The sequence below is a fragment of the Saccostrea echinata genome, unplaced genomic scaffold (genome assembly GCF_033153115.1).
Source record: "Saccostrea echinata isolate AGI-Se365-2 ecotype Australia unplaced genomic scaffold, CSIRO_AGI_Sech_v1 ptg000056l, whole genome shotgun sequence".
NCBI lineage: Eukaryota > Metazoa > Mollusca > Bivalvia > Ostreida > Ostreidae > Saccostrea > Saccostrea echinata.
In genome coordinates, this window is record NW_026889805.1 from 17,293,845 (window position 1) to 17,317,210 (window position 23,366).

Genomic DNA, 23,366 nt, shown 5'->3' on the forward strand with positions numbered 1-23,366 from the left:
AAAAAATTCTACAAATGTGCTTTACGTTCACTCTACAGACCCCGCCCCCTCTAGTAAAAGTTGAGGTCCTATATCATAAATCTAATTCTCAAACACGGCGATAAGAAGCTAAAAATTCTTCTAAACTTTGTGCCTGTTGGTCAATCCGGTTTCAGAAAGGGAGGGATTAGGCAAAATACCAATTTAACATCAATACCGGAATACAAATCGACGAAATAAAATATAAGATGTTAATTTACGATATATTTAACACTGTGAAAAAACTAGGACCGGACTGAATTCGTTGTCATTTCACACTTTATTTCAAGTGATGGGGAAGAATACTGTCTCGATTATTTGTGCTTGTTTTCTTCTCTTGGAAACCGTTCTTGGAGGGTGCCCGTCTGCATGTCGGTGTACATTTGGGGATACAGTTGTACAATGTTCGGGAGGATTATCATCGATTCCCAGGGGAATTCCGACCACCGTGAAGGTCTTACATCTGTCTGGAACAGCCACACAGACAAATTCTATCACTGGCCTTACAAAGAATGATTTAGCGGGCTACTCCTTATTACAACGCCTGTATTTGTCGTTTTGTGGGATTGAGTCAATCGAAGATGGTGCTTTTGAAAGTCTCTCGAATTTAAGAACTTTGGATCTATCTTATAACCAACTAAAGTCAGTAAGTGCACATACATTTCGAGGAATATCGAAATTAACAAAACTTGAATTAACAGGAAATGAAAATTGCATCATCGAAGAAAATGCCTTTCATAGTTTTCCGAGTCTTCTTGAGCTATTTCTTGGACAAATGAAATTGATCGACGTTCAGCCATACTTATTTTATTATTCTCAAAAACTGGTTCATTTAGATTTACATGGAAACGAACTTGTAGAACTAGAGTCGGATATTTTCAAGAATCTTGCGTCTTTAGGCAGCTTAGATTTGACAGGAAACCGTTTGATTGCCCTTCCATCCTTTACTTATCAGCAGATGGTGCACTTAAAAAGTCTCTATATGGGTGGAAACGCATGGCATTGCAACTGCGAAATGAATGCCCTGAAAAAATGGACGAATTTAAAAGAACCAGTAATTTGCAACGCGCCCAAAAAGTTAGAAAACCGGAATTTGATGATTATTCCAGACAGTGAAATGCCCTGCATCCCTCCTTACAATGCCACGTGTGACAAGAAAACTGTTACTGTGAATGAAACAAACCCCATTCGCGTTAACTGTCGCTTTTATGGCGGAGATCCGCGCCCATACCCAATGTGGACCAAACCGAACGGAGAAGAATTGCTTGTTAAGAACTCAACGAATTCTTCTCACGTAGTACTTCCGGACGGAACTCTCATAATTCCTGCTTCTGTGGAAAGTGATACAGGAGACTGGATTTTAACGATATCAAACACGCACGGTAACGACATCAAAGTGGTTGTTCATATTGAAGTGAAAATTGTAACCACAACCACCACGACTACTACCACCACCACGACTACTACTACCACTCCAACTACCACCACTACAACTTCTACTACCACCACCACTACTCCTACTACTACCACCACCACCACTCCTACCACCACCACAACACAACCACCAACGACGACAACCACTTTGAAAACAACTACCACTGCAACAAATCCAACCACAACCGATAATTCACCGACGACAAATACTGGCGACTCTCAAGGAAACTTACAGAGAATAGGTATAATTCTAACTATAGTCGGAGGCAGCTCGCTGCTGATAACGTCCATCTGTATTGCAATTATGTACTTTGCATTTTGTAAGCACACTCCGGTACAAGCCTACTCCGGTCCGATCAAGAATAACAAAGTGGGACGGAAACCAAGTTATGACTTCCGGAGAGCAGAACGAAATAACAATGCCTTTACCATTATCGAAACTCTCTCAGAACTATGAAAGTCTGGAAAAACAGACATTGCAAATGGCCAGTCCTTTATTAAATTTTCTCAATCAATTATAAATTAAATGGTTTGGTCTGCTGTTTGATTATAATATGATGAATACCATTTGTCTTTGAAGATAATCGAAAATAAACAGGACAGTTTTCTAAGTTTTACTATATATTTTCTAAAATTTTGCTTTTAACAAATTGCATCAAACAAATTTGCTCAAAATACGTGTACATGCTAGTCGTTTTTGTATTTACACAGTTAACATTTATTGTTCATTTCACAACACAGATGTATCAACATAAATTTTATGACTACATTTTTCCACATCATGTATTAAAAAAAAGATAAAGAGGATTTAGAATATAGACTTTACCATCCCTAGGTGTGAATATTTTTGTATCTATTTATTTACATGTAATAATTGTTAAAGTGTCATCGATTTCATGTACATAATATTTTTTTGCATCTTTTAGTATTGTAGCTGTATTGTATGAACAATTAATCATCAAATTTATTGACAAATAATTACATGTATCAGGGCCATGTACTGATATTACATGTATGTCTTACAGTTGTTGATTTTTGAGATTGTTTTTGGTAATCATTGGCGTTATTTATTGACTAAATGAAACATCTCAAATGAGTGGTACGTGCAGTTTTGTACCAGTAATGTGTTTGTTTATCAGTTGTTGATGTGATTTGAAGAATTAAAACCTTTTGTTTTCTAGATTATTTTTCTTTTGAATATTCAACAGCTTACGATATATAAGAAACAAACATTATCAATGTGGTCTAGAATTAAAATTTCAGGACTATTTCTACAATTAATCTAATTTAAGAAAAAATAATCTACGCGCACGGATTTTCTTAAATCTACAATGTGGAAATGCTTGGCTCGAATTCGAAAACACGTAATTTAGTTTTATGAACATGTATTTAACAAAAGTCAAATAAAAGAAACTCCATAAGACCTTTATCTCGTATCCTTAAGTCAACCAAGAAAGAATGGCGCCATCATTGTGCAACGTCAAATTATTTAAACAAATATGGCAACGAAAGTGTTAAAAAAAATGATAACAGGTTGAATTTTCATTTTTCACAGATTGTCGAAAGAAAGACCTGCTTATTTATAATAGCATGCCACCTCATGGAAAGTCAACCACGCAATTCTTTGGGTATCTGAATTCTTCTGAAAGATGGATTTAAATTTAATTCAATAGACCTGCCTTTCACTTTCTCAACTGCCCCTTATGAATGATGTAAACTTAATGAAGGAAAAGTTCAATAATGTTCAAGTTCTTTTCTGGCAAGTTTGCTCGGAAAATATTTAAGAAATACATTAGTGCATTATTTTAAATGGGGTTGTTTGGCATTTGGAGTAAAGATGCTAAGTGATTTTTTTTTCCATCTATGGGAAAAAAAACCCAATAATTAACAACAAACATACAAGATATAACATCAATACTTTGGTGTCAGTTCTGTATATCAATTGCTGTTGCTTTCATTCCAAAATAAGTTCAAAATATTCATTTTTCTGATAAATCCATCACCCACCCACCCCCAATCCAACCCTCCCCCAAATCTTGCAATATTTTGAATCCAAAGGGAAAGGGAATGGATGCTGTATGCAATATAACTGCAGATTTAGAAGAAACGGACTAAGCTTTTTGTTTGAGAATAAAATAAAAATGATGGAATTTCAAAATTTAAATTAGCAACAGGAAATGAAGAAAATACAATAGAAATAAAATTTTCAGAAAATAAAATATACATAGATTTCATTGGGTCCATAACTTTGTATACATTTTAATGGAGAAAAATACTTTGTTAACAAATATTTTTGTTTCTCTCTTTTTAAACCTTAACATGGGGGGGGGGGGGGGAGAAAATCAGTTAATCAAAATGCCTGTTGGTGGTCTCATACGTCACATGACAAAACAATTATCAAGTACGAGGACAACCGTTATTACATAAATTAAAACAGGTATGAAAATACAGTAAATACTGTCTCATCCGACACATAAAATCCATTTCACTGCAAAATCCGATCTTTATATTTATTCCCACTTTTACAATTTTCAAAGTTCTTATACTGTGTATTTCAATATTCTGTCTATTCTGACCAAAAAATGTTTTCTATTGCATGTCAGATTAACAGGTTCTAATGTATGTTTCCTTCTTTCGACAATAAGGCGTGATCGTCAATTAAATTTCACCTAAATTCACGGAAAGCGTAATATGTTGACGGTGCAACCGTTAGGGCGAGCGCAGATACCTTTCAGTTTTAATTTAGATCGGGCTAGTCAAACAGCACGTGACATTTGCTACGTCTAGACTCTGACGTCATATGACGTCGTATGTGCATTGTGTATGTTGCATTACCAAAACGAAGTCTGAACAGTGCTAATTTTAATCAAGAATGTTTGATCTACTATTTATCTGCTTTATATCCATTATTTCAAGGTGATTTTATTTTTTGTCGAGTTTTTGTTGCTACCGCGAGAACGTTGTTTGCGGCGAGATGCAATTCGCTAAGCATTATGGGACCACAGGTAACTGCGGAAAAAAATTCATTTGGATCAATGTGTAAAGTCCGAATTTTCTCTTCGCCCAGGCGTTGCTTTAAGAGCTCGCAGTGACGAGCGGCGCTTCGCGCCGCTCGCTGCGCTCGCTATTACAAGTGGTCATTCCATCTTTTAAATATAGATATTAAACAAGTATAGTTTTTTCATTTCCATTAATCGTGAAAATTTAGAAAAACTTAATAATAATTGCTATAAAAAAATTAAAGTGTCAGTTTCATTTACTGCAATTTTCTTTTGTTCGTTTTGTCGATTTTTTAAGACTGAAAATCTTGAAAAATTGTTAAGTCGTACGAAATTTAGATTACCAGAAAATAATCTCCCTTGCCTATCACAGCATTTCAACCAATAAAATAATTGAAAATTTTCACATCATGCATTTTCTACGAATCACAGAAGAGAGGAAGTGCATGTTTATCTCATTTTTGTGAATTTATTATCAAAACTCTAAAAATCACAATGACTTCCAGTCGGAAAAAAAAACAAAGGATGAATGACTGCACAGTCATGCATCCTTTTAAAAGGTCTCGTCGAAAAGACCCATAAATTTCAATTCAAAGTGCCCAACACTCAAGGCAATCTTTAGACCTGTACTCGTCAAATTAGCACTATAGTAAAGGATATTTTTCGAGCCCACATTTACTGTGACACATATACGGTTTCATCCGAAGGAGCGGTCTCCACTTTCCGCAGTGGGATTCGAACCCACGACATAAGGATCAACTACTTGTGAAACGCTTTAAGTGCCTACTAAACTGCGCCTCACGGGTTACTTATGCGTCGTAAAACATCGGACAGGAGCAAAAAAAAATTATCAGCAAAATCAGGAAATTTGATAAAATTAATTTGCTATGGTAAATGATCTGAAATGATTTTCATCCAACTCGCATGTTTTCTTTTTTCTCTCCAAAGTCTCTGGGTTAGAAAAACACATAGCAGATTGGATAAAAAAAAATCAATTTTTAAAGCAACCATGATCCCTGGATTTATCTTACATGAACAATTGTAGTGCAGACATGACATTCTTGTCGTATTGACACAATCAATATTGCATTATATTTATAGTGTAGAAAATTCATAATGAACAGTGCAATAGTAAGTAGTAAGTCGGAGCAAAACTGGACCACGTTTAAATACAATTGTATTGCACAGCTCTTTCGATATTTACACGAAAATTTTATCAACGCAAGAGTTCAAATTTGAATATCCATTTAACGATCTAAAAGTGAAAATAAACACTTTATACCGTATAAAAACAAAATTATTTCTACATTTATATTTTCATGAATTGAAGTTTCACACGATTTCTAAGAGACTGAGCAGAGTGAAAACTATGTGTTTTTGTGATAATCCAAATCACAAAAAGTAGCTTTCACGTCAGCCATTAGTTTAAAGTTGTCCACATTTAGCGGCAAAACCGATTGAAAAATAAGTGTTGTCGCGGTGTGTCCCGTAAATTACTCCTAATTGAAATGTAACGATATCTTTATGGAAACGAAACGTCAAACATTCTCTCTACGATAACCTCGACAAATAGCCATTGTCCAATTAATCTGCAATTCCCGATTCCCGTGTCTTTAGTTTGGGGGTATAAGGGCCACTCAAGGGAACTATTTGGATATCAGTGAGATATATCTTATTTGTATTTTAGTCATTCTCTTCGCCACATAGGGGGCCTGTTATTGTACATAGTGACTGATTTATGTACGTCAAACACTATTTTTCTTCCGCTCTATCACAGGATTGTCAGATTCGTCTCCACCTGGGATATCTTTGGATATGTAATAGTTTATTACTTTTTTGCATGTCGTTTATAGGTTTATAGGTATGCTTAACAAGGGAAAAATGTATATGTTTATAAAATACTGCGATTAAATACAAGTCAAATTAGATGTATTGATGAGAAAATACATGTAATTCATTTTCACCTTGGTCTAACGATCTAGCATTTCTAGCTTGCGAGTTCTAGTTTTTAACTTAATCGAAATACATCAGTTTGTAATTCAAAAAAAATATTTTACGGAAAAATTTTACTTTTTAACTGTTTGACTTAACAGTTGTCCAAATAAAAGATATTCTATGTACAAAATAACAAATTTAAACGCTCTTAGCAATACCAGAATTTCATTTTTTAAATATTTAATTTTATTGCCTGTAATAAGAAGTTTGAAAGCTAGTTTGTACTTCAGACACATATATGAAATAAACTGAATACCATTTTGACACTGAATACTCGTGGCTAGATTTATTGAAAAATTTTGCATTTTAATTCGCTAATTTGTATGTATATCTCTTATTTGGAAAACTGTACCGGGTAAGCCTAATCGTCTACCTTTTGTTTGTAGAAATAGTTTTAAGAGTGTCCAAAATTTACTAATGTTCCTTATTGTTGTGGCCTTTGACTCCACCCCCCCCCCCCCCCCCCAGCAAAGGTATGAAGTTGACAAAGAACTAAGCATATTTTTTATCAATACAAAAAAAGTGGGAAAAATTTATTTTGAGGGAAAATAGGATGTATATATATAATATCTGACATAAATAATTACACCAAATCTTCAAGTGTGCATTACATTCTGTTTTCCTGACTAAACATTCATCCAAAAAAGAAAAAAAATCAAAAGAACGATATGTTAGAAGATATATACATGTATTAATATTACTCATATATTATAAATTCTATCTTTCAAATTATGACTTCAGAGTAAAAACTCTAGGAGATACAAATCTGATTAATGTGTTACTTTTTTGCGAAACGAAACAAAGTGTCCTTTAAATGTTCATGCAAACATATCATTATGTGCTGTTTTTGAAATTGCACCATCTTAATTATTGGAACCACACTAGATTCAAACCCAGTCCTTTTTCTTTAAACATGAAATAAACTTGATTTTTTAAAAACATATTCAGATATTTATAATAAGGAATTTATTGTGCTCACTCTGTCTTCTGAATCTGCTAAAAAGAAAGGACCGAACAATTATTCCGAATGAACTTAAGGCTCTCTAAACTGTTCTTTTATCACTGTGAACGAGTTTTTTTCTTCATATAAATGTGTGACCTTCCTGTAAGCCTTTTCAGGAAAAATCTTACGACTAAGTTTAAAATTTTACAACTCTGAAATTTCTTTGCTTAAAAAAAGTATTTTTCCCTTAAAGGATTATTCCCAGTAAATTTTATTGTAATAGAAATGTAAGATTTTTTGTGACTTACCATACCCTGGATACTTTTAAGATAATTGGGAAATTTTTGTCTCATTCTTTAAGATATATTATGAAAAGATCTCTAAAATCGTGCATCGTGTCTGTTGATATCTATGTTAAAGTAGAAGTTGGCTTCATTAACGGATTTACATGTGCATAAACTTGAGAATTTGAGTGATAAAACAATTTTACAATTTTTTCATGATGCTAACTTACGAACGCCATTTTTCAAACAATCACCTTTCCTGAGTACATCATAATGACCCACCTTATTCTGGTAGAAAACAAAATGATGATTCTACCGTTACTATTTATACCTTAATTTTAGTTCTTCTTTGATTAGTCATTAAAAAATTAACTGTAAATAAAATGATTGCAGATAATGTGGAAAAACCCTGTATATATTATTTATAACCTTTCTGTTTCAATATTTAGATGTATTTCATGTAAAATATAATCCAAGACATTTAAAAAAATTTAAGGTAACCTTTCGGCAAAGTACTTGTAACAATGATTCATAAAGTCCATGGTAGAACATTCTGCGAGCCAAAGTAATTGCCAAATTCTTTTTCCAGAATAATATACTCTCTACGTCAACATATCATAACTTTTATATAAAGTTATTGGAGAATAATTATGAAAGTCAACAACTCCTTTTGGGGGTAAATTAAAACAAGAATATGAAAGATAGGAAAGTAAAACGTTTCTTTCTAGGGGAGAATTCTATATAGAAACTGCTAGATTAGGCCTCGATTGTATTGTAATCACTCAAAGGACCTTCCATTAAAATCATGCCTCATTCTGATTGGCTGTAACGTAACTTTCACTTAACTCCTCTATCCAACCCTTTGTGTTACTGAAGACATTAAATTCCAATATGATATATTTGGGACATTCAAGATATACATGGGTTTGATTCATTACGGTATACTCTGAAAGCGGTCTAATCCGACATTCCTCTGTTTCGTTCATGTAAATTCATTAATTTTGACATGACGTATTATGAGAAATATCAAAAGCAAAACCATGGTTAATGGTTTACCAGAATTAAAAGTAACTCCCATCAATTAGGTCTATAACAACCCGTTGCATTCGTCTCCAGACTTTTAGAACGAAACTTTTGTGTCAATTTTAAGGTCGACAGGCGTCAGTGAGAGATTCAGTCTGTGAATTCAGGCAGCAACAGAAGACGATAGGAAAAATTTCAGTACAACAGAGGATTGAACAAACAATCATGGAAAACAAAATTGCTATAGGAATAATATGTACAGTAATTGTAGTGAATTGGGTGTTCGTTGAAAATGCTTGCCCGTCACAATGTCAGTGTTCCAATATTTCTGCTATCTGCCGTCCAGTAATAAGCAGATTCCCGTCTGCTTTACCAGCAGAAATTAACAATTTACACCTAAGCGGTACTTTTACCTCTAAAAACAATTTACCATCTATTGAACGTGCTTCGTTTTCGTCTTTACCGAATTTGAAAAGGCTTTATATTGCTTTTAGCAATGTGGAATCCATTGCAGATGGCTCTTTACCGTCATCATTGATTACACTGGACCTCTCCTCCAATAAACTTGGTGAAATTTCGGAAAACACATTCAAAGGATTGAGATTGCTTAAAACTTTGCATTTGTCTGGAAATAACGGAACTGAAATAGCTCTCTCGGCTTTCAAGGATTTGACCCATCTGACAGAACTATACCTCGCAGAAATGGGTTTGACAAAGCTGGATAAACGCCTGCTTAATCCTTTAGGTATGTTGAAGACTTTAGATCTTCACGGAAACAATATCAAACGACTAGATTGGAGTTTTACCACGACCAGTAATAACCTAGCGTACATCGATATATCTGGGAACTTGTTCACCGAACTGTCAAATTCAAGTGTGTTAACATTGCCTAAAATTAAGACTCTGCGTTTAGACGGTAATGAATGGCATTGCAGTTGTGCTTTAGAATGGGTAAAAGTACTTCCAAGTCCGATGCCAGAATCTGTAGTATGTACCTCACCAAAGTCTTTGCAGTATTATTCAATTGTGAATGCTCCATCTTCACAGTTAATATGTGTACCTGCATCTGTTAGCTGTACATCATCTTCGTTTACCGGTAAATATCACACTCAGCTGGAGATTTCATGCACATTTGGAGGGGATCCTTTTCCAGATATCATCTTTACAAGACCGGATGGAACAGCACTGAAATATTATAACTACAATGAAACAAATTACGTCGTGTCTGAAACCGGTGTCCTTACAATAAAGTCTCTGGATGTTGTTGACGATGGAAAATGGACGCTTAAGGCCAATAACGTAAGAAAAGAGAACGATGTGAGTCTGACTGTGACTGTGACCGACATCCCGACAACCACTACAACCACCACCACAACTACCACTACCACCACTCCTACCACCACCACCACCACTCCTACAACGACCACCAGCACCACCACCACAACCACCACCCCTAAACCAACCACAACCACCACTCCTACCACAACCACCACAACCGCTGTCAAAACTACAATGAAACCAACAACCAACACCACTCCTGCTCAGAAACTGACCACCAAAAAGTCGACTCCAAAACCACCAGTACAGGACAAAACGACACCCAAACCTGCGGAGGATATGTTCTCAATGAATACGGTGTACATGATGATTGCCGCGGCGGGGGGAAGCGCCTTCATTACCTCAATGATCTGTCTTGTGATACATTGCTGCACAAGAAAGAAAAAACCGCCCATGCCAGAAAAGAAACCGAAACAAGACCTATTCGACACCGTCCGGAATTTAACTCCAAGACGCACTCGAAGGGTTCACAATATTGGTAATTATGAAGAATACGACTGACAATAAATTGTTTTAGGAATATACTGCACTTCAGAGAAAATGTGCTAAGAATCTCATACATGTTTCTGTAATATGATAGCATCGTGTTTTGTTTTGTGAATCAAGAATAATCTGTGATCAAAACCCAAATTCAACTACAGTTAATATTTGAATTCCTGTTTTGTAAACTATTTATAACCAAAGATGAAGTCAACGTTTACTTTATAAAAACAGCACTCTACGCGTTACTATTTAACTGATTTCACATTGAGATTTATATTTAAGCTTAGGTTTTGGTGTTTAGTAAGCGTTTTTTTCTCATCCGTTGATTAACTGTAATTTCTGTTGACCGTGCAATATGAAAATAAAGTGTTATCATTTTTAATGTAGTTATTGTATCCAAAAATCAACTTATCATCAGGTCCTACTCGATATTGGAAATTTTACGTGTTTCGTAAAATTACCCTTCTGTTGACACGTTCATCCTGTTTATATTGTATAGAATATCAATTTTATTGTGCTTCAAGATAATAAATCATTTCCTGAGGATTATCATCCAATAGTATCAGAACCACCGATTTAAGGGTACTAGTAATAAAAAAAAATAAAGAAAAGGAAACACATTATCTGTTTTGAACCCTTCAATTTTGCAAAAAATAAACTCGCCCATTATATAAGTGATATATCATTTGCAATGATTTAAAACCTATATATGAGAGAACTATGCAGGAAAGATTCAACTTGAGAGTACAAAACTAATTAGGCACTGAATATACGATTTAAAACTTCGTCTTGCAAATAGCTGTATTAAAATTTTAAACGCTAAAGTTGGTTAAATAGCAATAATGAACATGCTGCTGTAATCTGGGCATACTGACATCCACTGGTGTTTAATATAATTTTGGGCAACATTACTATTCTCAACTCTGATTAAAAAAAAGCCAAGTTACTATAATATACTTTCATGTTAATTAATTGAATCTGATTCGTCGCGAAACATTTGTTAAAAAACGCTTTACCTCTTAAATCACGCCCTAAAGCGTAGTAACAGTCAACATTGCTTGACGACGGGCGATGGCTCCCCAAAAAATATCGACTGCGCAGAATTTATGCGCGGCGCTGTTCACTGTAATATGTTTTTAATAAAATATTCAGTATAATGTAATAAATATCGCATGTAGTTGAGGATAATAAGAAAATTTTTCACCCTTGAAAACCTTTGTCAACTTCGGATGTACCTCGGTTGACCAACAATGCTTCTCTTGGGTTGAAAATTTTCAATGGTACCCTCAACTATATGCACTATTTATAAAATAATATTTATGTCATTACATAGTAGTCATCAATATTATAACTCAGGGCATATTATTTCTTGATTACTGTAAACGTCTTTAATTTTACGTGTTTAATATTTCACGATTTCCTCTATTGGTACATTTCACGATGGTTTTAATTTCATGGTCACTGAATTTCTCTTTACTATATATTTGAAAATTTATTACTACATTGTATTAAAGAAAAGTTATGGTAAATTATTTAATATAAACGTATCCAGTAACTAATTTTAACCCGCAGTTGTTATTAACCTAGGGTATATCCTAATGATTTTCAATGAATTATACATTTTACTGTTAAAATAGAAAAACGGGACTTTACAGTGCATAGATAATTGAATGCTACATTGATGTCAACAATATTCACGATGGCTTAATTTCCGCGGAAAATTCATCGATCGCGAACATAGTGAAATTAAAAAACACCGCAATGTATTCCACTTTCACAGTATTAGCTGGTATGTTACTCACAAATGATACAATAACACAGGTATCATTTTGCCCATTATTACATGTATAAAAATAATTATGTGTCTACTCTGGGTAAATTGTTCAACAGTGTTGAAATTATGTATATACCTATCTTAACGCCTTCCTTGGAAAACAGTATAACGTATTTACAATGAGTTGGAGTGTCTTACAATCTTTGGACCGTGCACCTTCTCTCCTTTGTGATAGGCCGAAAATGCTGGATGTGAAAAATTTTATTTCTTTCATTGGTTGAAATACTGTTCAACGTAAGGGAGATAATTTGATAATGATTTATCTTTTGTGCGTTGTAACAATTTTATAAGTTTAAAAACTGGATTTAAAAAATGCAATAAATGATTTTGTTTAAAGCAACTATTATCAAGTGTTTCGATATATTCAAAATTTGCAAAAATGTTCTTTTTTGCATGCAAACTATAATTTCGTTTTTTTCCTCCTTTTTGCTTCGACTTTCATGTAATGTCTGAAAAAAAAGCTGTTTTACAAATACAGAGCTAAGAATTACAAGTGCATCTTTTAAAAAAAGATAGATGAGATGGCGCTGTAGCCATTATTATACACAGAAACAGATTTCTGAACGATTGTTTCATTATACTTAATCATTAAAAGGTAGACAGTTTTGCAGGGGGAGGGGGGAGGGGGTGCAATTCAACATGTTGAAACTCGGTCAGTGCGTACATGTATATGTATATCAATTAATTCAATAAAGGATCATGAAAGTGCTTTAAACATTGTGTTTCGCTTTAATGTCAATGCTTTTAGAAGATACATGTACAGTAATTTAAGAAATCGGTGGAAGCAAAAGGCACCTACAAGATTAAAATATTCTAATGTCGTATTATTTTGTAGTTAACAATTATTATCTTTAGTAAAATACATGTAACTGATTTCTGAGAACCTGCAGTTTTGGCATTATAGGGTCTACATTTCCTTTTTTGTACACAAAACAAGGAACTGAAATACCGGTAATAGGTGTGTATTTTCAGCTGATCATATGCAACTGACAATAACATATTTTCCCAGAATGTCCTACCTGCATTCCAGTAAAGTTGCTAGCGTTCTCGTAGAGCGCTCGAGAGCGCTAGCAATTAACTAGAGAATAGTAGGACATGTTACATGTATCAGTTAACTGGTTAAGGTTGTTCTCGTAGAGCGCTCGAGAGCGCTAGCCATTAACTAGAGAATAGTAGGACATGTTACATGTATCAGTTAACTGGTTAAGGTTGTTCTCGTAGAGCGCTCGAGAGCGCTAGCAATTAACTAGAGAACAGTAGGGCATGTTACATGTATCAGTTAACTGGTTAAGGTTGTTCTCGTAGAGCGCTCGAGAGCGCTAGCAATTAACTAGAGAATAGTAGGGCATGTTACATGTATCAGTTAACTGGTTATGGTTGTTCTCGTAGAGCGCTCGAGAGCGCTAGCAATTAACTAGAGAATAGTAGGGCATGTTACATGTATCAGTTAACTGGTTAAGGTTGTTCTCGTAGAGCGCTCGAGAGCGCTAGCAATTAACTAGAGAATAGTAGGGCATGTTACATGTATCAGTTAACTGGTTAAGGCATGTTACATGTATCAGTTAACTGGTTAAGGCATGTTACATGTATCAGTTAACTGGTTAAGGTTGTTCCTAATAAGAACGGCAACAAATTCTTTTTTAAAAAAATCTACTTGTTATACTTTTCTAATTCCTTTGCACAAAGTGTAGTGAATTCCCATCATACAATTTTTTTTATTGTTAAACATGACTTACAATGGCTTACTACTAGTATTCAGTTACCATGGAATTACGTATACAGACCTACATGCATTTTTTTTTTTTTCGAAACTTTGTATTCATACCTGTGAGCAATCTGCTAAACCCTTCATTTCCATCAAATTCAAACCAATAACCTGCATGTATCATCATTTACAAAAATGTTAATATTTTCATTGTGTTTTACCGAGTGCAATTTTGTAGATGGTTGTTAAAATTAATTCTGTGCGGGAGATCGTCCTTGAGTTGTAGTTAGTTACAGATTGCAAATAGCATGACCTTTTGTCGTGTGGGTTTTCAATACTTGCAGAATATTAATCAACATAAACCGATAATTCAATCGTTCACTTTCACACTATTAGAACAACGCTATACACTAAATATTGTAAATGTATTCAGAGAATATACACTTAAAAAGTACAAACTATTATATACTTGGCCGTTTAAATCTACTTATTGCACAATATTTCAACAGTTCAAGTCTTCCATGGCGTAACGCGGCATAAATCGCTTAAGATTTTAACCAACTGTCTAGAAAAGAAATTTCAATACCTACTGTTCCATTTAACTTTTATGTGTATTGTTTTAAAAGTGGATTTAATTATTTGTAAATACACCAGATTTAACCACTACGGCAATGAAATTGCTACTCCTCGTCACACAGATAATTTTGAACAATATTAGATATACAGGTAAGAAGGAGACAAAAATTATTTAAGAATCGTCAACAGACACAAATATGTTCAATTTTTAAAACATCTATATTTCAAATTAGAATGTCACTGTACATTTCCTACTGATTGGAGCGGATCTTGGTATAGTAGCGAATTTGGGAGTGGTGATGTTGTTCTAGATGCCATGGCCACTACGGTGTCGTCCGGGTGGAATATTACAAGTTTTTATTCATGGACTTGTCAAAATTTTTCAGGAAATTTACTTCTTTTTCAGTGAGTATACTGGTATTGAAATGTCCAACATGAAACAAAAACATATTCTTTCATCTTACTATGAGTTATCTCTCTCTCTCCTTATCATTTTAGCATCCTCTAAAACATTTTTACTTGCTTAACCAATCATATAAAAGGCTCTTTATCTCACCATCTTATTAAATCACTAATTATAATCATAATGAAGCCATGAAATACAAATTATTTGTCTTATATAACAGTGCAGACCAGACTGTCCCTGGTACAGGGTTTACAGTGGGTGCTGTAAGATGTATCGAGTGGACTAAACTGACCGACTTTTCCTACTCTTATGTTGTCTACAATGGTACGTGCAAACGCTTAGTACAAAATAAAATTTGCCTTTAGTTATAGCGTTCTTGTGACATAAATATGTAAATAATTTATTTACTATTTATGCACAAGGAATGTATTTATTTATTTATTATATTTTTAAAACCATATTTCTGCAAACATACACACAAAATCAGTTTTGCATCCCATTTTAAATACAAGATATACCGGTATGACTATTATTAAAGATACTTTAACAAAATTATCATTTATTGGATAATCCTATAAACAACAGGCAGACTCAAAAATAACTATATTTCTCATAGATTTAAATACAAATCAAGTAATTATCTGCTTTTGGTACACTGCAATAAGACGGTTAATACACCTAAGTTCAGCATAATATCTATACCCCGCAGATGTGGATAATGTCAATGGATACCGAGTAAAACTTGCAACAACACCTCTATCTTCCGACATCCAGACGAGCTGTCGTCCTAGCAGCAGTCCTTCAGCGGAGGAATTTCACGTTCTCGTGAAAACTGGTGACAGACTTAGAATATTTTATCCATTTATATATGAAGAAGATCAGAATCTTTAAATCACTAGTTTTAAATTCTTCGTATATATTTTTTTCTATTTTCAGATTCTTCCTCATTAGCTTCTGTAGGGTGTCCTAGTTTTATTCAGGGAAAGTGGAGGTATGAGCAACTGAATACTACATCTTGTAGCTCATCACTAAGCGTCTGTGGAACCATGACAACTATGGAGTTCAACTACCAAAATTGCAATAAAACACAAGCCTTCTCTGGTATACGTGTAATTATTTCATTATCAAAGTATTCTTTTCTGCTGTTCCATCAACTCTAGAATATATATATATTTTTAAATTTTCTCGCTAAACTGCCATTTTCGTCAAGAAAGCCAAACACACTTTTAATATTTTTTTTGCATTTGGATCTAAGATTTCTCATTTAGCTATCCTTTCTGTTGAATTTTAGATAGTGGCACTGTAAACTGTATTCACACAAAGACGAACAATGCAAGTCAGCATTCCTTTACCATTGTCCTCAACACAGACAAGATTGTCGATTCTTTCACAACACATCGCTTTACCTGTTTCGTTAGTATTATCGCACAGATTGGAATTAAGACATGGAAATATTTTGTTAAAACTTTAAAATGTATACATGTCTTATAAAATGAAAAGTTTTTTAAAGGCATTTGCCCAGAATGGTTCTTTTATTTTGGCGAGTGACAGTGCAGGAAGCTGTAACCCAGGTCAAACGCCAACACAACAACAGACAGACGGGTCAGGTACTCTAAGACTGACCAAATCAGGTACATTGTATATCTTTATTGTATTATCGGCAGAAAATGATTTTAGTGAGTTCTTAAAAAAAACTATAGTTGACGATTTCTTTAAAATAAACGCTCTGTTTATGTTTCAGGTGACTGTCGTAAGTATTTAAGCTAAGCAGTGCAAGGGAGGTAACACAATATAATTCATACTTTTGTTGTTGTTGTTTTAATTGAAGAATTAAATGTAAACATAATGATTTGGTTGCCATCAATATTTCAGCTGTAACTAATCCAGACAGTGGGCAGACAGAAGTGATCGTCGGATCAGTGATCGGCGTCATCGTTTTTATCGTCTGTATTAGCATCGCATTGTACATCGTCATCCGCCGCCAAAAACTAAAACAGTCTGTAAAGCATGAAGATGAGGGTACTGTTTTATTTATTTATTTTTTTTTTTAGAATTTAAAAAATACAAGATCGATATTGAGTATGAAGTATTTTGAAAGACGGAGAATTAAAAGGACGCTTCAATTAGCTGCTAATCTGCTATCATTATTAGTATGTCCCTCTATTTCTAGTATTCTAAACCGTGATAAACGTATTAAATTTTCATTTTTTTCTATGAAACATCAGAGCAGCGGTCTCGCCACACCCCGAGCGAAGCTTCAGAAGTTACCCTTGTCGAATACACGGGGATACTCTCATTGAAGCAAAGCCAACCAGATACAGAGAAAACACCTACTTGTATAGAGAAACTCATGACAATATTTCAATTCCAATCATCAAACAAGAACGACATTGACAAAGCCATCGTGCTGGGTAAGAAATTGTCTGGTGCTTGGTAAAGAGTTACCTTTCTTTTAACTATTTTTTTTCAAAATGTTAACGTTCTTATTCTCAGGAAGATTAACGAGTCAAATCTATCCAGACACACCAGAACCAGAAACTGTCCCTCCAGATCGGTACGACAGCGATAGTTCAGACCTAGAAGACCAAACTTTAAATGGTAATGGTCACACATATCTAGTTAATCTTTGATTTCAAGATCTCTCTGAAAGTTTATCCCCTGAACATGAAATGAATTTAAAAGATGTCACTTGTAACAATATTACTCAGAGTTATATGGAACTTTTGGTCAATTTCAATAAAATTTTGTGCAAAGTACTCAGTATCTCTCTTTGCATTAGCTCTCTCTCTCTCTCTCTCTGTATCTCGGGAGGGGGGTTTCAAAGGTCTGTATCCCTTTACATGAGGAGTTTGGTTATCTACATGTATAAATATATTTCTATAGAAATTCTGAGAAAACACGTCATGGTGTGTGAATACTTCATTCAGATTATCCGATAGAACTAGTTTGTTCAAACTATGACCCTAAGTTCCGGGGTCATAAAACTTAGATGAGCTCACTTTTAATCTTAGCCTCACTTTTACAGAAAAAATATATAGTAGAAAAATGAGACCGAGATCAAGAGTGACCTCATCTAATTTTATGGCCCCGGATTTTTACATTAAATTTACAAATTTTTATAGCATATGCTGTAACTAGGAAACGATTCTTTAAAATCATTTCAAAGCTGCAATATGTCAAATTAAAGTGCAAGCATCATGCTGTATTGAAAATTCATGTTTCAAGCAAGGATGGGCCTCAATAGAGTTGAATGTCTCTCCGCAGGTACAACATTTATCAAATATTTCAGAATTGAATATTTGGTATCTCGAACATCGATATCACATACCATGCATGGATATGTGATGTCAACTGAAGTCCCAATAATATATTTTTTTTTTGCAAATTTTTTTAACCTAAATATTTCGAATACTCGGATATGTCGAAGTTTTTCTTGGTCCAATCGGGTTAGATATAAAAAGATTTGACTGTAATATGCAAGTATCCATGTAAGATAGATTCAAAGAAAAAATAGGTTGTGTTCCTCTTTTGGTTCCATGTTTGAGTAACACTCGCAACAAGCTAAATTTTTAATTCCTCACACATAAAAATTTCGAACTCCTTAAACTCACCATTATTCTTAAATTTTTCATCAATGTTTTAAAACAAAGCCTACCGATCAAAGAACTGTACATGATAAGTGTCTCAAATGGCTCCTTCAAATTAATATCTTCATTTTATTATATACATAGGTTTACTGTGCACAGCTATACACGTGACGTTTATTCGTAATTTTCAATTCGATCAAAATGCCATTAATTTAGAAATATGACATCATTAAGTTCACCTTTTCCCGTCATTTTAGCATACCGGTACACTAGTATATATCTTCCAACGTATGTGTTAATTTTACGTCATGCAGATACAAAATATAGCACAAATATTCTTTTATACGCGTGTGTGCTTTTCTTTTTGGGCCATTGAAAATTCAGTATATCTACGAAGGCGATGATTATTTAAGAGCGTTTTCGTCTCTAGGGTGTCAATTCGCTTTTCTTGGCACACGTTTTATGTCTGTAATCATGATGAAATCTCCTTAATCTGGCTTTATAAAACGTTTTTTGGCGAAAAGAAGGTCGTGTCCCGAAAGCATAGCTGTCACGAATGTCTTTCTTCTCTGATGATAATAGTACATGCACAAGTAATTGCATTTTTTTTACTTACTTACTTGGTGATCATAATGGTCAAACGGCTTCTTGTTATAATATTTGAAACCACTCAGTTCATGCATGTTGATATGGTACGTGTACTTTGAATCTTTTGGAGCAGTTTTTAAACTGTAATGTTGAATTGCAGTGGACATTGCATGCTTTTGAATAAAATCTTTACTCTCTTTTCAACTCTGTATACAACCATTCCCATAAAGTCCGGGCTTTTTGACATCATTGGCAGCTGCTTTTTCAATAAAAATGGAACCCGAAAATTTACTTACCTTATCATAGGTCTTTTTTTTTAAATTATTTTGTTAAAAAACATTCTGATTGTACACACAAGTACTCTGAAAATGATATCAAAAAGATGCTTGAGTTTCTGATTGACAATATCTATGTGGTTTTTGGAGACACGGTCTTCCAACAATCTGTTGGAATTTCTATGGGTACCAATTGCGCCCCGTTGTTAGCAGACCTATTTTTGTATTCATATGAAGCAGAACTTATTCAGAATCTTATACATGAGAAAAAGAAATCTCTTGCTGTGGCCTTCAACTCCACATTTAGATATACCGATGACGTATTAATCAATTAACAATAGTTATTTCCATTCATATGTCGACTCGATATATCCCAGTGAGCTTGAAATAAGATACCACAAAGTCTGACACATCTGTTTCATATTTGGATATTTACTAGAAAAAAGACGTTAATTGTAATTTAACAACAAAGCTTTATGATAAACGTGATGACTCTAACTTTTCAATCGTCAACTTCCCTTACTTATGCAGCAATATACCTTGCATATGGGGTGTATATCTCTCAGTTGATTCGCAAGAGCATGTTCTACGTATGAACAATTTCTAAAACAAGGTAAAGTTATTGACAAACAAGTTGATGAAACAAGAATATCAACAGCCTCGTTTAAAGTCATCATTTTGTAAGTTCTACGATCGATACAATGACCATATCAACACATACAATCTATCATTAAGTATTATGCTGACTGACGTTTTTCATACTTATTATTAGGCCATTGTTTACACACTGAATTGTCCACTGAATTGTCGACGGATTTTTCCGTTATTTCCCGATCATGACAAGGAGCACACGGCGGGTGTGACCGATCTGCAGGGAATGCTCACTCCATGACACCTGATCCCACCTCTGATGTTTTTGGAGGTCTGTGTTTGTTCTGCTCCTGATTTGTAGTGTTTTAATGGACTTTGAGCTTGAATACTGTTCGTTATCTCCATATTTCTCTAAAGTTTAGAAATGTTAAATAATTTTCAATTTAAATTTGCTTAAAATGGAAAAATCCTGTTATGATAGGCGACACAAAGAGAAAATAAAAATAGAATTCATTCTAAAACGTGTAAAGCCGATCACGTAATGTCAGTAAACCTCAGTCTGTTAAGGGAGTAGGTGCTATCAGTATAATCTTAATTTACGGTTCTTTTCCGTGTCTTAAGGTGAGGATCTAATACTGATCATTTTCACACTGAATATAAAATAAAACTTTCACCTTAGTGAGCACTAGTATTGAATTAACTTTCGATGAGGCCTATTTGTATATCGTCTGGCTGTTACTTGCACAACCAGTATTGTGTTCCTCAACAAATCGCATGCTGTCTGGATGGTCCTAGTCAGTGATACCATCCACATCATATTTTGTAAAGGTTTTTAAGTCGTCATATTTATCAACGCGCAAAACAACAACTGATTTCAAAAAAGGCACGTTTTTGTAAATTTTGATACCACAGATCCCCACACCCCAAATGATAACTTCCGATTAATTCAAAATCTCGAAATGGAATGACTTAAAGCCACAGAGAAAAGTATGAACTGTATTTGAATACACAAACAGTGTTTCGCTTTTTAAAAAAAGTTCAGAAAATTCAATAAATATATCTTACTGCAAGCCAGTTGATATATTAGTGAATGTAAAGTTTTTATTTTTAACATACAGGGAGGTGTGATAACTGTAGACTGATGGAATGTAACGCAGACAGTCAAGAAGGAGTAGGCTCGGTGAAGAAAGACAGTGAGGATAACATGACGAATGGTCCATCTGAAAGCATCAGTGAGATTTCAAACGAAGACGATATAGAAAGAAATCTGACTGAAATCATCAAAGAACAGATAGTTAACGTAAAAACAACAAACATTTCAGAATCTTTGTATGCTGACACTTTCGCTGAGACTGATTCAGCTCGAGCAAATAACTACAAATTTGCTCAAGAAGATAAAAGTTCGGAGGTCGACAATAAAAGAATTGTCAAAGGGGATGAGGTAAACCATTTGATTGTATTACTTAATGAAAAGAGTCCTAAGGAATTGTCCAATGACGAAAGAGATCACGCTACAAACACTACTTCCGGTGTGACACGGATCGAAGAAAGTTCTGAAAGAAAAAGCAAATCGCAATTCGTTGTTCAAACTTCCAAAAATCACAGGACAGAAAACAGAGATCCAGAGGAAGAAAAATCATTGGAATATTCAACATTACCCGAAAAACAAAACATTACAGATAGACAGACAGATGTCAAGAACGATGAAGAAAGCAATGCATCATATGTCAGCAAACTTGGTGAATCTTTAGCTAGAAAAATGCCTCCTCAACTCTCAGGTGTAAAGCTTAATTTATCTCTAAGTTCTAGCCAAAAGACACCAAAGATTAGCCTGTCTAAAACATTCAATTCCGAGAAAACTACATTTGACATTAACAATGACGACGCAACAGAAATGGCACTGGGGGCTAAACACGAGCGAAAGAAAGGCTTAATTCTTCTTTCCGATTTTGCAAACTCCAAAAGCGGACAGAAGACAGTCTCATTTAATGTGTAACATATAGACGATTCTTTGCTTCCGGTGAAAATCGTCCTTTGCAAGTTTTTGGTAAATTTATTAAATATAACGTTTTAGCATGTAGAGAAGAGGATATTTCGGCTTCCTTTGATGCGTGTCCAGGGGTCGAAATTTTGGACAGCCTTACAAGGACACACCTAACTAGCTTACAAACGAGTTTATCTGACCATGACGACTTCTATAGACAAGTACTTACCACACCTGGCGAAAACACCGCGTCATTGACAGGTTAAATAAAAAATACAACAGTAATCGTTTAGAAATTTGTTCCAATAGCTTTATATCTATTGATGTAGGAATGACAATTCAGAAGGACGATTCAATCAGGAGACAATACATGAATAATAACCTGTTATTAGCACAAAATAACACGGTGGACAGCTTTATCCGACGTTTGTAAACAAAAGTCCACAACGAAAACAGATTTCATAACTTTTGTAGGCTCTCAAATCACTGTATCTGAGATAACCTTGATGTAAATTTGAGAAATAAAAATTTTTAATGCAGTGCGTTTATAAATTTTCTTAAACGTACAATAGACTTAGATATCAAGTGAACATGATTTAACAAACCAGATGTTATCTTACTCTGTTACATCACTGAAAATTATAGGGATTGAAACTGATCTAGAGAGACATTAGTTCAGAGAAAATAAGATGGGCTTTAGATAGATCAGATAACGTACTGAATATAGAGGGCCCTGTCAGATTCCAATAGACAGAGGAGATTAAGATGGATTGAATTGGTGAAGATGGGATTTCGTCTTGCAATTTATCCCAAAATCCTTAGATATGAAAGTTTTCTTTTTTCCCACTTTGTTTTAAAAATATGTGAATTTTCCTCAATTTTATCGGAGATTTGTACCGGGATACTTGATTACATGTTTCATTTGATCGCTGTTGAAATTTGTTGAATGACAAAGCGCAAAAAGAATTTAACACAAACTTTTTGTATTTTCTTTTCATTTCAATATCTAACTGTTAGAGTAAAGAAGGAGAGTGTATTTAATTAAAATTTCTGATGGTTTATTTACACTTAGTCGATCTATTTTTAGTGCTCTGATCGCTTTGTTATCTCTTTTGATTACAGTAACACTCGTTAAATACGAAAAAAAGTTGGAAAACGAAATTCCTTCCAAACAGAAACCCGGCTGAATCGGGCATTAAACTTAAGATTCCAGCACATCACACACAGCAGGGAACAAGTCAAACTTTTGTTGAAAAGTGTCAATTTAGAATTAAATTCTTTGCCATAAAAAATACATCTTGAA

The 23,366-nt window shown here is 34.2% G+C and overlaps 2 protein-coding genes across 2 annotated transcripts; both read left to right on the plus strand.

Annotated features, from left to right (window-relative positions):
* The first annotated feature begins 287 nt into the window (after window positions 1-287).
* On the plus strand, window positions 288-1,909 carry LOC133173928 (immunoglobulin superfamily member 10-like). The gene has a single exon (XM_061308993.1). It carries the CDS (start codon window positions 311-313, stop codon window positions 1,907-1,909), a length of 1,599 nt encoding a protein of 532 aa, XP_061164977.1. The 5' UTR covers window positions 288-310.
* Window positions 1,910-8,921: 7,012 nt separating this feature from the next.
* On the plus strand, window positions 8,922-10,535 carry LOC133173173 (leucine-rich repeat-containing protein 24-like). The gene has a single exon (XM_061308123.1). The coding sequence runs from the start codon at window positions 8,922-8,924 to the stop codon at window positions 10,533-10,535; it is 1,614 nt and encodes a 537-aa protein (XP_061164107.1).
* Window positions 10,536-23,366: the final 12,831 nt, after the last annotated feature.